The sequence below is a fragment of the Martes martes genome (genome assembly GCF_963455335.1).
Source record: "Martes martes genome assembly, chromosome: 1".
Taxonomy (NCBI): Eukaryota; Metazoa; Chordata; class Mammalia; order Carnivora; family Mustelidae; genus Martes; species Martes martes.
In genome coordinates, this window is record NC_137888.1 from 121,523,110 (window position 1) to 121,540,555 (window position 17,446).

At 44.6% G+C, this 17,446-nt stretch overlaps 1 protein-coding gene across 1 annotated transcript in view; it reads right to left on the reverse strand.

The window, feature by feature from the left end:
- CLSTN2 (calsyntenin 2) overlaps window positions 1–17,446 on the reverse strand; it is a gene marked incomplete at both ends in the record, with an annotated part of 132,826 nt that overhangs the window by 8,057 nt on the left and 107,323 nt on the right. Inside the window, 2 exons of the mRNA XM_080807148.1 lie at window positions 7,639–7,856; window positions 9,777–9,925. Coding sequence (XP_080663274.1) covers window positions 7,639–7,856; window positions 9,777–9,925 — 367 coding nt within the window. The remainder of the gene's footprint in view (window positions 1–7,638; window positions 7,857–9,776; window positions 9,926–17,446) is intronic.

Below are 17,446 nucleotides of genomic sequence, written 5' to 3' on the forward strand. Positions count from 1 at the left end.
ATCACATAATAGGCCATAAAACAAGCATAATAAAAAACATAATAATGGAGGTTAAATAACGGGCTACTAAACAATGAATGGGCCAACCAAGAAATCAAAGAGGAAATTAAAAAAAAAACATGGAGACAAATGAAAACAAAACAGTCCAAAATTTTGGGATGCAGCAAAAGCTGTTCTAAGAGGGAAGTTTATAGGGCTACTGCAGGAAGGAAGAAAAGTCTCAAACAAACAACCTTCACCTTATGGAACTAGAAAAAGAACAACAAACAAAACCCAGAACTATCAAAAGGAAATAATAATGACTAGAGCAGAAATAAATGATATCAATACTAGAAAAAAAAATAGAACAGATCAGTGAAACCAGGAGTTGGTTTTTCGAAAAGATCAAGAAAATTAATAATCCGTTGTTACACTTATCCAAAAAATAAAAAGAAAAGAGCTAAAATAAAGTCAGAAATAAAAGAGGAGAAAAAACAGCCAAGACTATGAAATACAAAGAGTTGTAAGAGATTGTTTATGACAAATCATATGCCAACAAATTAGATAACCTAGAAGAAATGGATAAATTCCTAGAAACCTATAACTTCTCAAAACAGAATCAGGAAGAAACAGAAAATTTGAGCATGCCAATTACCAGCAATGAAACTGAATCAGTAATCAAACACCTCCCAACAAACAAATGTCCAGGACCACATGCTTCACAGGTGAATTCTTTTAAACATTTAAAGAGTTAATACCTATTCTCCTCAAACTATTCCCAAAAAAAGTGAAGGAAAGCATCCAAATTCATTCTATGATGTCAGCATCACCCTGATACCAAAACCAGATAAAGACACTATCAAAAAATAAAACTATAGGTCCATATTCCTGATGAGTAAAGATGCAAAAATCCTCAACAAAACATTAACAAACCAAATCCAACAATACATTAAAGAAATCAGTCACCATGATCAAGTTGGATTTATTCCTGGGATGCAAGAGTGGTTCAGTATTCACATATCAATGTGGTACATCACATCAATAAGAGAAAAGGATAAAAACCATATGATCATTTCAATAGCTGCAGACAAAGCATCTGACAAAGTACAACATCCATTCATGATAAAAACTCTCAAGAAAGTAGGGTTAGAGGGAAGAAACCTCAATATAATAAGGGCTACATAGGAAAAACCTACAAGTATATCGTATTTATTGGTGAAAAACTGAGAACTTTTCCCTAGACAAGAATATCCACTCTTACCACTTTTACTCAACACAGTACTGGAAGTCCTAGCCACAGCAATCATGTAACAAAAATAAATAAAAGGCATCCAAGTTGGTAAGGAAGAAGTAAAACTTTGAGTATTTGCAGATGACATGATACTATGTCTAGTAAGCTCTACAGATTCCACCAAAAAACTACTAGAACTGATAAATGAATTCAGTATGGTTGCAAAATAGAATACAGAAATTGCTTGAATTTCTATACACTAATAACAAAACAGCAGAAAAAGGAAATTAAGAAAATAATCTCATTTGGGATGCCTGGGTGGCTCAGTTGGTTAAGAGTCTGCCAAAAAATCCTAAAATTTGTATGGAACCAGAAAAGACCCTGAATCACCAAGGAGATGTTGAAAAAGAAAAACAAAGCTGGGGCATCATGTTGCCTGATTTCAAGCTTTATTACAAAGCTGTGATCACCAAGATAGCATGGTACTGGCACAAAAACAGACATATAGTTGATGGAACAGAATAGAGAGCCCAGATATGGACGCTCAACTCTGGTCAAATAATCTTTGACAAGGCAGGAAAAAATACCCAAAGGAAAAAAGACAGTTTTTTCAATAAATGGTGCTGGGAAAACTGGACAGCTATATATAGAATATGAAACTCAACCATTCTCTTACACCATACACAAAGATAAAGTCAAAATGGATGAAAGACCTCAATGAGAGGCAGGCATCCATCAAAATCCTAGAGGGGAACATAGGCAGTAACCTCTTCGACGTCGGCCACAGCAACTTCTTTCAAGACACGTCTCCAAAGGCAAGGGAAACATGAGCAAAAATCAACTTTTGGGACTTCATCAAGATAAAGAACTTCTCCACAGCATCAAGGAAACAGTCAATAAAACAAAGAGGCAACCCACAGAATGGGAGTAGATATTTTCAAATGACACTACAGACAAAGGGCTGATATCCACAATCTATAAAGAACTTCTCAAACTTAACACCCAAAAAAACAAATCAAAAAGTGGGCAGAAGACTTGAGCAGACACTTCTCCAAAGAAGACATACAAATGACTAACAGACACATGAAAAAGTGTTCATCATAATTAGCCTTCAGGGAAATTCAAATCAAAACCACATTGAGATACCACCTTACACCAGTTAGAATGGCCAAAATTAACAAGGCAAGAAACAACAAATGTTGGAGAGGATGTGGAGAAAAGGGAATGCAAGTTGGCACAGCCACTTTGGAAGACAGTATGGAGGTTCCTCAAAAAATTAAAAATAGAACTACCTTATGACCCAGCAATTGCACCACTGGGTATTTACCCCAAAGATACAGGTGTAGTGAAAAGAAGGGCCATCTGTACCCCAATGTTCATAGCAGCAATGTCCAGAATAACAAAACTGTGGAAAGAGCCAAGATGCCCTTCAACTGACAAATGGATAAAGAAGATATGGTCCATATATACAATGCAGTATTACTCAGCCAACAGAAATGATGAATACCCAACTTTTGCATCAACATGGGTGGGACTGGAGGAGATAATGTTGAGTGAAATAAGTCAAGCAGAGAGAGTCAGTTATCATATGGTTTCACTTACTTGTGAAACATAAAGAATAGCATGGAGGACATTAGGAGAAGGAAGAGAAAAGTGAGGGGGGGAAATCGGATGGGGAGATGAAGCATGAGAGATTGGACTCGGAGAAACAAACTGAAGGTTTTAGGGGGGAGGAGGGTAGAGGGATGGGTTGGTCCGGTGGTAGGTATTAAGGAAGGCACGTATTGCATGGAGCACTGGGTGTTATATGCAAACAATGAACAATGAAACACTACATCAAAAACTAATGACGTACTGTATGGTAACTAACATTAACAACAACAACAACAACAAAAAAGAGTCTGCGTTCAACTCAGATCATGATCCCGGGGTCCTGGGATTGAGCCCTGCATCAGGCTCCCTACTCAGTGGGGCATCTGCTTATCCTTCTCCCGCTGCCCTTCTCCACCCCACCCCCCCCACCACCCATGTGTGCTCTTTCTTTCTCTTATTTGTGCTCTCAAATAAAATCTTTACAAAAGAAAACAATCCTATTTACAATTGCATTAAAATAATAAAATACTTAGGAATAAACTTAACCAAGGAGGTAAAAGACCTGTACTCTTATAAACTATAAAATATTGAGGAAAGAAACTGAAGATGACATAAACAAAGGAGAAGACATTCCCTGCTCATGGACTGGAAGAACAAATACTGTTAAAATGTCCATCCTTCCCAAAGCAATCTACAGATTTAATGCAATCCCTATCAAAACACTGACAGCATTTTTTATAGAAGAGCAATCCTAAAATTTGTGTGGAATCAAAGAAGACCCCAAATAGCTAAAGCAATCTTGAAAAAGGAGAACATAACTGGAGGCATCACAATCCCAGATTTCAATGTGTTCTACAGAGCTGTGGTAATCAAAACAGTATGGTACTGGCACAAAAACAGACACACAGATCAACAGAACAGAGTGGAGACCCCAGAAATAAACCCATGCTTTTAAGTCAATTAATCTACAACAAAGGAGACAAGACTATATAATGGGAAAACCATAATCTCTTCAACAAATGTTGGGAAAACTGGTGGGCTATATGTAAAAGAAGGAAACTGGACTGCTTTCTTACACCATACTCAACATGGATTAAAGACATACCTGAGAGACCAGAAGCCATAAAAATCCTAGAAGAGAGCACATGCAGTAATTTCTCTGACACCAGCCATAGCAACATTTTTCTAGATATGTCTCCCGAGGCAAGGTAAACAAAAACAAAAGTAAAATTGGGACTACGTCAACGTAAAAAACTTTTGCACAGCTGAGGAAGCAAATAATTAAAACTACTGAAAGGGAAAAGATATTTGCATATGACATATCTGGTAAAAGATTCGTATCCAAAATATATAAAGAACTTACATACAACTAAACACACCCCAAGACAAATAATCCAATGAATAAAGGTCAGAAGACATGAACAAACATTTTTCGAAGAAGACATCCAGATGGCTGACAGACACATGAGAAGATGTTCCACATCACTCATCATCAGGGAAATGCAAATCAAAATCGTAATGAGACATCACCTCACACCTGTCAGAATGGCGAAAATAAACAACAATAACAACACAAGAAACAAGTAACGAGGCTGTAGAGAAAGGGAGTCCTCATGCACTGTTGTTGGTGGAAATGCAAACGAGCACAGCCACTGTGGGGAACAGTGTGGAGGCTCCTCAAAAAGTTAAAAATAGAATGACCATAGGATCCAGTAATTCCACTACCAGATATTTACCCAAAGAATGCATAAACACTAATTTGAAAAGACCTATGCACCCCTCCTTTTATTGCAGCGTTATTTACCATAGCCAAATTATGGAAGCAGTCCAAGTGGCCATCAATAGATGAATGGATAAAGAAGAGGTGGTGTGTGTGTGCATATGTGTATGTATGTATATACATGTATGTATGCAATAATATTCCACCATGTGTGTGTATATACAGACATACACAATGGAATGTTACCCAGCCATAAAAAAGAATGAAATCTTGTCATTTGCAACAGCGTGGATGGATCCTGAAATGCAGGAAGTCAGAAAAAGACAAATACCGTATAGTTACACTTAATGTAATTAAGTGTGGAATTTAAGAAACAAATGTACAAAGAAGAAAGACAAACCAAAACACAGACCCTTAACTCTTGAGAATAAATTGATGGTTATCAGCGGGGAAGTGGGTGGGGGTGGGTGCGATAGGTGATGGGGATTAAGAAGTGCACTTGTGATGAACACTGGATGATGTACAGGATTGTTGAATCATTACTTTGTACAGTGGAAACTAATATAACACTGCATGTTAACTATACTGGATTTAAAAAAATAATAAAAGTGATTGGTATTTATGGAGTGCTTTGCTATGAGTCAGGCACTGTGCAAATAATCCTGACAGCTATTAAATGGGGTACTAATATTATTCCCATTCCACCAATGGTGAAGTGGAAGGTCCAGAGGGTAGCGTGGATTGCCCAGGCTTACACAGAAATTAGGGGAAGCGCTGGGACAGAAGCCATGACATTCTGATTCCACAGTTTATAAATTCATAACATTAGGGCTAGTAGTCTTCAAATGCTTTTGATCTTGCAGCCTTTTTGGGAAAAATTTCTGAACTTAGATCATTTCAATATGTATAGTTATTTATTTATAAAGTGGACTAATATATTTTGTATACTATAAAACATTTATGAAATGGAAATTAAAAGGACTTACTAGAGAATATTATTTTAAATAATTATTTTCTATTTTAATTTTTTAGTGATACCATAAATATTTTTTGCTCTCACCAGATAGTTATACATTATTATAAATAATTTCATATGCTTAATTTTTAGGTGCTTGTTGATCTCAAAGGCTTCAGGTTTCACCAGCAAAATCTAAAATCACATTAATCTACACGGAAGGCCTATCGTTAGCGATAGCATAGTGTATCTGTATTTCAGATGGCCTTTGCTTGGTTTCAGGAGTTTTTTGCCAGCTTCTTATCAGGTCACTTTAGGTCATCCTTACTCCTATGTCCCCGTGTGGCCGGCTGATAGCTCACACTATGAAGGGGACATGGTGTAACTGTGGAGCATTTTCTCATTGCTCTTCTGGGGCTATATTATAGCTTCTATCTTCCATCCGTACGTCTCTGGATTCCTACTGCACTGAAGGGACTGTGCTGGTTGAATCTGCCATGGTTGAGCCCTCAGGGAGCCCCTGGTCGGGCTTAATTAACTGATAACTGCCACCAAGGGTTAGCAAACATGGGGGTGGGGGCAGAGAAGCATCAGTCATGGGGGGCTTACAGAGCAGGAGAGCTGGCCCAGTCGAGGGGGCAGGGTACTGGTGGGGGAGACACTTACCAGCAGTAATGCGGATGGGGAAGGTCAGGGCCCTGCCAGGCAGAAGGTAGGGCACGAGCAAAAGCAAGAACACAGAGGTATGAGAGAGAGGAGTGTACACGGGGGACTCGCCTGTCTTTGGTACAGAAACAGCACAAAGAGCAGGAGGTCAGTAGGGACAGAAGGTGATGCTGGGGCGGGTCACTGAAGCCTGCTGGCAAATGCCATGAGCCTGCTTACTTAAGGTGTCCACAATAACAATTATTCTAACAACAATAAGAAGAAGATTTAAAGAGTACCTGTAACAGCTCGGGCAGGTGGCTCTGTGCTCTGCCCACACCTCTCACAAACAGAAAGTGAGAGCCCAGGTAATTGCTTTTCCTGGCATCGCCTGTCAGCCAACGGCAGGCCTAGCACATCCACGAGCTCCTAGTTACAGCCTGCAACCACCATGGGCAGAGGCCCTTCCTTTTTCCATCTGACTGTGGCTCCAAATGAGGACAAGGGGAAGAAGGGGAAGCTCATAGGCCCTAATGCGTCTGGAGTGTCACGAGGCTAGGGCCCTGTCCTGGCAGGGACACCTGGTAAGATACCATCTACTGTCATGAGTTAGGGAGGGCTGCATTGGAGGCACGCCGTTCGCTAGGGACCAGGGTGGTTTAAGGAAGTGAGTAACTCGGACTACTAGAGGAACAGCCCTTCAGGGGCTCAGGCCCACTTCCACCAGCACATCAGCAGCAGCTGCTCCTGGAGGCCGAGAGGGAGAGCTGGAAGTCCACTCCCGGAGGAGGCTGCAGAGGACGGTTCAATGGGTATTTCCCCTATAGCTCTGGGCCCTGGGTTTCCCTTTCTTCCTTCTTTAACCTTCCTCTTACCCCCATGCCCCGCCAGCTGAGTGCACTGTAGCTTTTCATGCAACGGAGTGTTTCTCCCTGGCAGAACATACCAATAATGCCACCTCCACCAGGAAGCCCTTCCAATAATGCTGGAAAGTTTCCTGAGAACTTATACTAATCTGGTGGATCAGACACGAGTTTTACCGTATGTCTACTAAGGCACAGCTAGATTTTTCCTTTGTGCCTCTTTAGCTTCTCTTCTGATTATCACAATAACACGTGCGCACTATTGAACATTCTGCATTTGCAGCTAAGTGAAGGGGAGCAGAGACAAATGGGCTCTTCTGCGTCTCAGAGAGCGGCACTGCTAGTGTCAGGTGTGTTTTCTTCTTGCCATTTTTCTGTGTGTGTTGTCGGAACTGTGTAATTTGCAACTTGCTTTCTTTCTTTTACTCTTTGACATAAATGCCCTCCCTCCAACATCTTATCATGTACATGCATGGACCAATTATTTGCCAAATGGCTCATTTCCCTCCTGTTATCTGTGTTGTTTGCAGGTTTGTTTGCTTCGCAATTGTTTACCACTGCTGTGGTAAACAGTGCTGCTGTCCTGCAGGGGGACTTGGCGTGGCTCTGAGAACAGAAGGCTCCTGTCCCACAACCCAGCGCACATCTGTACCTGTGGTCCTCAGGTCACCCGGGGCTTCAGCTCTGGCAAAGGTGCTCACGATCTTGAGGTCGGGGAAGAGGGTCACCCCTCGGGCACTTTCAAACTGGGCGGCGGGTCTCCAGAGGCGGTCTGTGCCCTGGAGGCTGATCTGGGGCTCAATGGCCTGCAGCACCATCACAAAGGCATCCACATCGGGGACACTGATGCACACATCTTCTCCAAAGCACCTGGGAAAACAGCTGGGGTCACGGCACTGAAGAGTGAGCCACGAATGCATCTACCACCACGGGACTGGGGATGAGGAGACACACAACCACCTCTAGCCCTTGCTAAGGTCTCAAGGTCTCCAGACTGCCTTGGAGTCTCGGAACGTGTCAACAGACATTCAGACTGAAAGCCACAGCACAGTCAAACTAATAGCCATCCAGGGACTTAAGAGGATTGGCTTCTGGGAGAACTGGGAATCTTCGGTACCAGAGACAAGTAACTGTTAAACCTCTAATTATCCTTTAACAAAGTAATCAGTGGTAACATTAATTAGCCACTGCTTGGTATAGCACTATGATTTTTGTATGCAAACTGCCATCTAACTGGTTGGGTACAGGCATCGTGCTGAGACCCCAGGGCTGAAGTCTCCCATGCTCGTGTCTGTTGTCTCTCGATGAGGAGCTCCCACAGTGCCCCTGGGGCAGGTGTGCCACGGATCCTCTCTTTTCTCCTGGTATGCTGCCACAGAAATACCTGGGAGGCAGACAGCTGTGACCTCACAAGCAAGGCCTGGGAAGTGAGAAAAGGTCCATGGCCTGGCTCAGCCGCAGCGGGGCTGGGTGACCCTGGGCAAGGTGGGACTCCTGGGAACCTCAGTTTCTCCATCTATACAGTGGGGGTGACCATAATTAATTCCCTCATTAGAGCAAGGATTAAATGTGATGGCATATAAAAAAGAAGCCGAGCCCTGAGTCTGCCTCACGGTTGGAACTCAGTAAATGTAGGTGGATCCGACACCCTCATCGTACCGCATCAGGCACACGAGTCATTGGCACTCTGTGCTGCTCACCTAAGCCAAAGACCTAGGCTAGAGCTCCGGGGCCCAGAGGGCCGCACTGGGAACACTGGGTGGACTCCAGCTGATGGCGGCCATCAACCTGTATCCCTTTGGTAAGTTCCCGGGGGAAGTACCGTCTGGATGGACACCATGCTGAGCCACTCCCTCCTCTTCTGTGTGGTGGGAGAGATGTGGGAGCATGGTATGCTCCTGCTCCTGGTTTTACCTGGCCTCTGCTGCACCAGTCCCAGAGGGTACTGTGTCCCTCGTCGCTTCACGGAAGCCTGGTCCCTCTACTTGACTGCAGTGTGGAGCTGAGCTGGAGATGCTTGCTCCCTATTGCAGGCCTCCAGTGGGGGCCCTTAGTGTGAAGGGGGGCATACCTCCTTGTCCCTAGAGCTGCTGAATCTCAGTGCTGCCTGTGGGGTTTAGCCTGGCACCTGTCCCTGGCCCCAGTAACGTGGCAGTCAGCAGACTGGTCTTTCCCAGCCTTCTTCCTGTCCTGCTGGCTTATCCTGGCTCCGGGGGTTAGGGGACTCCCCTTTCTGCCTCCCAGGAGTTTTTCTGGGGTCCCACCAGGCAGTTGTCATGGCTGAGAAATGATTTGACAGACCAAGATGGGAGTTATCCTCAGGTTTCACTCATAAATAGTCTCTCCTTTACTGGGCTCTGAACCCTGGGGACAAGAACTATACCCTCTCTTTCTCTCGAAGACCTGTGGTATTTCGCTGCTCTACAAAGCTGGGTTGGTTGATTTAATCCAATTTCTTAAACATTTTTCAAGTACCGACTATGTACCGGCTACTATAACCTCAGATCCAACCACTAAAAACCGAGCTTTCTGCGAATTTACAGGATGCAGTACTACATCAGATTCTGGATTAAATACAGAAAGCTGAATTTGTGTTGGCAAAGCAACCGAATATTTTCTTTAAGAAGAAAACAAGAAGAGAACAAGATCCATTGGGGCCTCCTCCTAGGGGTAGCAGAGAAACTGCAAATAGTTGAAGAAAGATGAATCTGTTTTGCCAGGGAACATTCCCCAGGGACCATCCCCACTGCCTCAGCTGGGCCCCTGGCTGACCAGAGTCTGTCTACTCACTGGACTTTGGAGGAGACTCTCAGACGCCGCACACCCGCCGTCGGGAACTGCCTGGAGTTGATGTAGGACACCTTCTGGAGGGCACGATTGATGTTCCCAATGTCGTCACCTTCCATCACCAGGACAGACTGCGAGGGGTTGAAGTGGTACTGGAGGAGGAAAGGGGGTGTCGTGGGGGACACTGACCAACAATGGAGCCCACTGTCTGCATGGACAGGTCAGGAAGGCCCAGTGTCTCCAGGGTGTCTACAAGTGCAGCAGCCATGTGCACGGATGACTTTTATTTTTTTATTTTTTATTTTTTTTACACTCTAATTTTTTTTTTATTATGTTCAGTTAGCTACCGTATAGTACCTCATTAGTTTTTGATACAGTGTTCAGCGATTCATCACTTGGCCTATAATGTTAACCCAGTGCTGAGTGTTAACCCCTCAAATAATTCCTGCTACCCCTGGGGGGCTTTTAGGCCTCCCCTATAAGATCCCCAGGGGGTTAGAAACCCTTGAGCCACAGGATGGGATTCTGAAGGCCCGTCCCAGGGCTCCTGTGGTCTAGCCTGGGGTGGTCCCTGCTCTGCGCTGCTGTGAGGTCGTAAGTAGCCTTTCAGCCCTCAGACAGCCTGCCTCCTCAGCTGGCTGCCCAGAAACGTGGGACTTTGGCTCATTTCCCTGGTCTTGTGTTTGGCCTTGAACTGCTCCTCAGCTTACCTTGTGCTCCCTTTCCTGATTCATGCCACCTTCTTAGCTACCAACCTTACAGCTCACATTTCAGTTAATGGCTCTCCTTCTCTCTTAGATCTCATTCCTGGTCTTGCTTCCCCAGTGCCCTACTCTGCTTTCCCGGGAGTTTGTTCACTTTTGGTGTATATTCCCGCCAGCTGTCCCAGGCCTATTATCTGTTCATTCCGCTCAGAGTCCCTGGTATCCCGAGCTCGGTAAAGGTCCGGGGGCTACAATGCTCCTCACCCAGTCCCTTGAGTCCTCAAACCAGACACACCAGATACAAATTCCTGCTTCTCCCTGAAAAGCCCCGGCAGTTGCTCTCGCAGGCATCGGGCAGGGAGAGCTGCCCTGGTACAGGTTCCACTAGCTGATCTTCACATACCTCTGAGCAGGAATATTATCAGTAAGACGTCAGGAGCTTATCAGTGCATTCAGGTGATGTGTCCAAAGTTCATATCACAGGAAAAGGAGATCTGGATATATTTTTACTTATTTATTTTTAAGTAATCTCTATACTCAATGTGGGACTCGAACTCACAACCCTAACTGAGTCAAGAGTTGTGTGCTGTTCCAAATGAGCAAGCCAGGTGCCCCTGATCTGGATATATTTTTAAGTAGCTACTGGGCAGCATTTTTTTGGATAATATATTCACATAATTCAAATATACATATGTACTAAGTGAAAGTGTCCATCTTATCCCTATCTACCCAGTTTCCAATATCCCATCCCATAAGTAGTGACTGTTACATAATTTCTTAGGGCCAGATTGCATTATTGTTCATATTAGTTGCTTCGCCTCCCAGTGGGAGGCTTATACATGCCTGTCCTAGTGTCCATAGGCTTGACTATGTGACGTACAGAACCCTGCCTGGCAAGGTAAACATTTTTTGCCTTGTTGTACTCAGTGGTGCTCCTGTGACTTCATCAGCCAATGAAATGTGGGCAGAAGCATTATTTGGTTCACACTCATATGGAAGTTTCACAGCCAGTTCCCAGTTTGCCGTATTCCTTTCCCTCTGAAGTGAAACCTGCCAGGTTCCCTTAGGGCCTGGTCCATCAGCCTGGGTCTCACAGTGGGGTAGTATGTGGCTCAGAGCCAAAGCCCATATATAATAATGGTCACTAGATGGGAACAATAAAAAAAAAAAGCTGTATAAGGCACTGAAATGTCTTAGACACTTGTTACTGCAGCATTACCAAGCCTGTCCTGAGAGCTTTTTAGCATTCTTATGAATACAGATTTCCTTTTTTCTCCTTTCATCTACCAATGGTAGATTTTTACATACTTCATTTTGTAAAATAAAAAGTACAATAAAATAAAAATAAAAAGTACAATACTTTATTGTACTTTTTTTTTAACTTAGCTCATATCTTAGAGACTTTCTGTACTAGCACATCACAAGCTTCCTCCTTTTTTACTGCTGTATAATATTCTGTGTATATAAATTATATTTAACCAGTTTCTTATGGACATCTGGATAATTTCCAATCTTTTACTAATAATGCCACAATGAATAATCTTGTACACATTTCATATGTGTGCAAATATATGTATCTACTGGATAAATTCCTCCTTGTGAAATTGTTAGGTCCAACAGTATATGCACCTTAAATTTTGACAAATGTTGCCCAATTCCCCATTGCTAGGAATGATATCAATACACACTCCCTCTCCCAGTGTGTGGGAATGCCTCTTTTCTCAAAACCTCAAGAGAATATGCTGTCGTTGGGGATTTTTGCCAGTCTGATAGGTGATAAATGCTACCTTGGTGTAGTTTTAATTTACATTTCTCTTGCCATGAAGGAGATAGAGTATGCTGTTAAGAGTTTAAGGAAAAATCCATCTATATTAACTTTTCCCTGATCTGGCTTGTCTTTTTAAGAGTTCCCTGTTCTGTGCCTGGACTCTAAAAGGAGGTAGGTGTCCCCTGAGCACTGTTGATGATACTGACCCACATAAGGTCCCTTTAATGTGATCCCTAGCCAACTGAGAGCTTACTTTTTGCCTTCTTCAACTGCCATCTGTTTTACTGTTACCTCCTCCTTGAGGGCACCCCAGCTTCCCTCTTTTAGGTCCCCACTGGGCTCCTATAGTGCTTATGAAATGGTAGTACGATGATTACAGCACAGTGACCATGAGCTCCCTGAGGACTGGGACTCCAGCTCTTATCCCAAAACCTAGCCCTAGTGCCTGTAATCCCATTAGATTAACGAGTAAATGTTCCCCCTTGGTCCACATTTGACTCAGTGTCTTTGCCAGATTACTCCTCAGGTTACTTTTCATCCACTGTCTTTTCAGGCAAGGCTCTTTGGGAGTCATTATCAGTGCTCACTAAGCCCTGCTCTCCTTTGCATGCTCGGCATCCTGGAGGCTACACTTGGTCTCAGCCACTTGCCGTGTTGGTGGTGAGGGGGGCACGTGACTGCGTCTGGCCAATGAACTTCGAGAGGAAGTGAGCCGGGGCTCCTGGGCTGAGGCCCTAAAGAGCCCTGCAGGAAGCTCCAGCCTTTCCCTCCACCCCCACTTGCACTTTGGTGGCTAGGGTGTTGAAGGGAGAAACTTCACTCCACCTCTTGGGCTTGATGTGAGAGAATAATAAAGTTTTAAGCATTAAACCACAGGGATTTTGGAGTCCTTTGTTACTGCAGTATTTTAGCCCATGTGGAAAAATTCAGCCCTTCCCAGGCAGGATTCTCACCCAAGGCTACGTGGCATCTTTGAAAGATAAGGGGCATGGATTGCTGTACCCCAATTCCAGTGCAGACTACAGAATACAACTTTGGATGGTTTACGTCCCCTTTCTGGACTTTATTTCCTCATTTAAAATAATGGGGATATTAGTATCTACCTATCCGAGGGCTTAAATAAGGTAATGTATATAACAAATCTAGTGCTTAAAGGATGTTCAGTCCAGGATAGCTTTTATTATAATTCCTAACATTGTAATTATTTCTGCACGGAGTCTGCCTACACAGGTACTGCTGCCTTCACTGCTGCTCTTCCCCTGTGATCCAGTTCCCTTCTGCCCTCCATGCACTGAGCACGGTTTCTCTGGCCTGGGAGGTCTGGTCACGAGCACCAACCCCTCTGCTGGGTTTGGGAGTGCCCGGGTATATGTGGTGATCCCAGAGTCATCCTCTGAGCAGGCTTCTCCCTTGCCGTGGACTTGCCACCTGAGCGTGCTCAGCCATAGAGCTGCCCTGTTCTGAGAGCTGCACAAATCATCCATTTCAGATTCAAGCAGAGGCAAGTCCATTCTTCTAAAATACCACTTATGTTCCTCATGTCCTTCTACCTCCCTACCTCTCCCCAACTCCACCCTGCACCATCCCTGCTACAGCAGAGTCATGGAGCTGCTGCTGCTGTCTGCCTACCTGCCTCCCTCAGGCAACTATGAACACCTTGAGGGCGGGGTCTACTGACTTTTCCTCAGGGTCACCACAGGGTCTAGCACCTGAGAAACAGGAGACAGAATGATAAGCCTTGTGGAGGAAGCTGATCCAAACTTCACATAAGGGCTGAACAGGAAAATCATGGGGTGCCTGGCTGGCTCAGTTGGAAGAGCATGTGACTCTTGATCTGGAGGTTGTGAGTTTGAGTCCCATGCTGGGAGTGGAGTTTTTTTTTTTTTTTCTTGTTTGTTTGTTTGTTTTTTGTTGTTGTTGTTTTTTAGATTTATTTATTTAACAGAGAGCACAAGCAGCAGGAACGGCAGGCAGAGGGAGAAACAGGCTCCCCGATGTGGGGCTTGATCCATCATGACCTGAGCCAAAGGCAGGTGCTTAACCAACTGAGCCCCAGGCACCCTGGGTGTAGAGATTACTTCAATAAACTTAAAAAAAAAAAAAAAAAATCAAACAGTTCTTCCACAAGTTTGAATCAGCAGTATCCCATGCCAATCAGCAGAGGGCGCGTTCCCACTGTAGCCACCTAAGGAGAGGATGGCTAGGCTAGGTGTTGAATCTCCAGTTAATACCCTAGTCTGGCCACCTGAGCATCCTGAGGGCTGCCACAGGGCATGAAGGTGGGTACTGACTTAGCCATCAATATAGTTCTTGCAGGATCAATAAGACCTACCAAAGTAGGTTTTTTGTTTTGTTTTGCTTTAAATTGCAGTGTCCCCAGCCCCATGACATGACTAAGGGTAACCGGTCTCTGTGTAGAACACAGAATGGTGTTAGCATTATCACGGGGACAGGGGGTGGCTTCCTGGGGGTCCAGCAAAGAGTGACACACTCATTTTCTTTTGAAAAGCTGTGCTGTGTCCACAGGGATTCTTCTCTCTGAGCCACGAAGCTGCTAGATTGATGGCCTTTGGGAATAGTCCATTCTCCCAGAGGGTCAGCCAGTATTTCCAGGCACCTAGCAGGCTGGGACATCAGTGAAATCCTTGTCCAAAGCCCAGGCCTATTCCTCAAGAGGAAGCTGGCTCTGGCACTCCAGGCACCTTGCCATTCACCTGGACACCCGCCAGCCCCTCTGGGTTGGGCCAGATGAAGACTTGCCACATTCAAGGGTCCTCTGCCATAACTGCCACCCAGGTTTAGGTTTCAAATGAAGCTGGCACTGTGGCAATGCCAAGTGCAAGGCCAGCCCAGCTAGAGAAGAGAACTGTGATTTGTTGAGAACCTATTAGGTTCTATTAGAACCTATTATTAGGTTTACTAAGGGAGATCTGTATCTATATATCTATAGCTATCATCTCATCTATCTATATATACATATCTTTTCTATATCTCTATATATCATATATATGTGTGTGTATATATGTGTGTGTGTGTGTGTGTGTGTGTGTGTATAGTATGTGTATGTTGTATGTGTATGTTCTATATATATAGAATCCAATCCAATACCCACATCACAAGGAAGTATACTTCAATACATGAGGGAATTGGGGCTTAAAGGATTAAATCACTTTGTCCAAGGTCACACAGCTAGGATTTGTACTATGGTTTGAACCTAGGAGTGCCTTGTCCCAAAGGTCTTACTCTTTCCCCCTCCTTCACAGATTGGCAGACATGATGCTATGAAGATCAGAACAGGGGATTCTTCAAGAATGTGGCCATTCCACAGAGTCACAGTGTCTCATATGGGTATGGGACAGTAACCACCCCAACCATTTAATGACTGCAGACACGCAGAACAAATATTCAGCAGGGAAAAACAAGTGAAAACAGGAACCCAGGCTGGGCCCTGCGAGCAGACGGGAAGTTTTGTTAATTACAGGAGGTCCTTGCTTTCCTTTGACCACTCAGGGAGGAGGCAGGAGGCCAGGAACCAGGAAAAAAAACTAATAGTCATTATTCAGAAATGAAATGAGGGATAAATGGAGGAAGGGCAAGAAGCAAGGAAGTCTGAATCATTTCAAATATGCCTTCTAATCTGAGTTGCTGGTGTGGAGGAAGGAGCACAGGCTTATTTTGGGCAAGTCCCTGAGCCCCCGTCTCCTTATTTCTGAAATGGGGCCATAACACTTAATCTGTTGTGAGAAGTAGGGATAATGAACTTGGAATAGCCCCCAGTGGGGACACCATCAATCCTGTGTCTTATCATTAACTTCCCCTGCAGTGCTCTAGTTCTTGCCAGCTGTGCCCTAAGGATGGAAAAGGATCCTCGGCAGTGACTGGTTATCAACAGGTGGCATCTGGAAAAGTCGGAAGAGCCTCGGCCCCCTCATCCCCAGTGGCTTTGTGTGCCCCTCAGTTCACAACTCCCTCTTTTCATAGGCTCTGGTGCTCTGCAGAAATGGTCTGCCTCTTAATTTATCATTCTAAGAATGTGTGGCTTTTTGGTTCAGTATCTTTGCTTTGCTTTCTTTGTCTTGTAGTGTTTGAACCTGAAACTGGTCTCATGGGGTGCCCTGGAGAAGAGCAGATCCACTTGGGGTTGGGGAGGGGAGTAAACCCAGAATCAGATGGAGATGGAGCCTCACTGGGCTGACAAAATGCTAAGGAAACAACTCAAACAGCCGGCTGAGGATCAAACCCCAGCTCGAGCAGGTGAGGTATGAAATAGGCCATGAAGTAGACAGGGGAAAGTTGTCCTTCCCAATAAGAAGCCGTCCTGCAGCTTTCCTTCAATGACAGCAGATTAACTATTGAGCGCACCTGTGTGTGTGTGTGTGTGTGTGTGTGTGTGTATTTAACACCTGGAAAGCCATTCTTGCCTTGCCCTGTCTATGCACTCCTCCCACCTTCCCCCTTTGATCCAGGCTCCAAGGGGAGCATCCTAAACTATGCTCTTGCCCAGATCATGATCCTCTGCCTGAGTCCTTCAGTGGCTCCCTGTCCCATGTCAATACCTGAACATAGTTTATGGGACTCCATGATGCAGCCTGGGCTTAGCTCTCCGGCCACACTTCCTACCTTTCCTCCTGCATTTTGGGCACTGTAACATCGGCCTTCTTGGCATTCCAGTGCACACTCCCCAGCCCTCTGCCATCATTCAAGCTCTCAGATCTTCCTAGAGTGACTACCCAGCTCCCCTATCCTGCCATTCTCCTGGTTGATTCTTCCCCATCCTGAAACATTCCGCTCAGACCTCACCTACTCCAAGAAGCCTTCCCTCACTGCTGCTCCTCAAGTTCTAGAACTCTGGAGCAGGACCACTTGGGGTTCAAATTCTGGCTCCTCTCATTACCAATTCTGGGATCTTAGACAAGTTTCCTTTCTCTTAAAGTCCTCAATCCCTCATATGCAAAATAGGAATATCTGTGGTACCTTTGTCAGAGCATTGTTCTGAGCCTGAATGAGTTAACAACCACAAAGCATTTAGAGCCCTGTCTGGCACTTGGGGGAGCCTCAGTGCTCACCCTCATCAGAGCTTACTACACCGGATTACAAACCTCAACCTGGATCACCAATTTCCTTGAAGACAGAAGGCTGGGGGTGTTCAGCAATCCACCCTCCCCCCCCCCCCAGCCCAGAACTAATACATGGATGTTGAT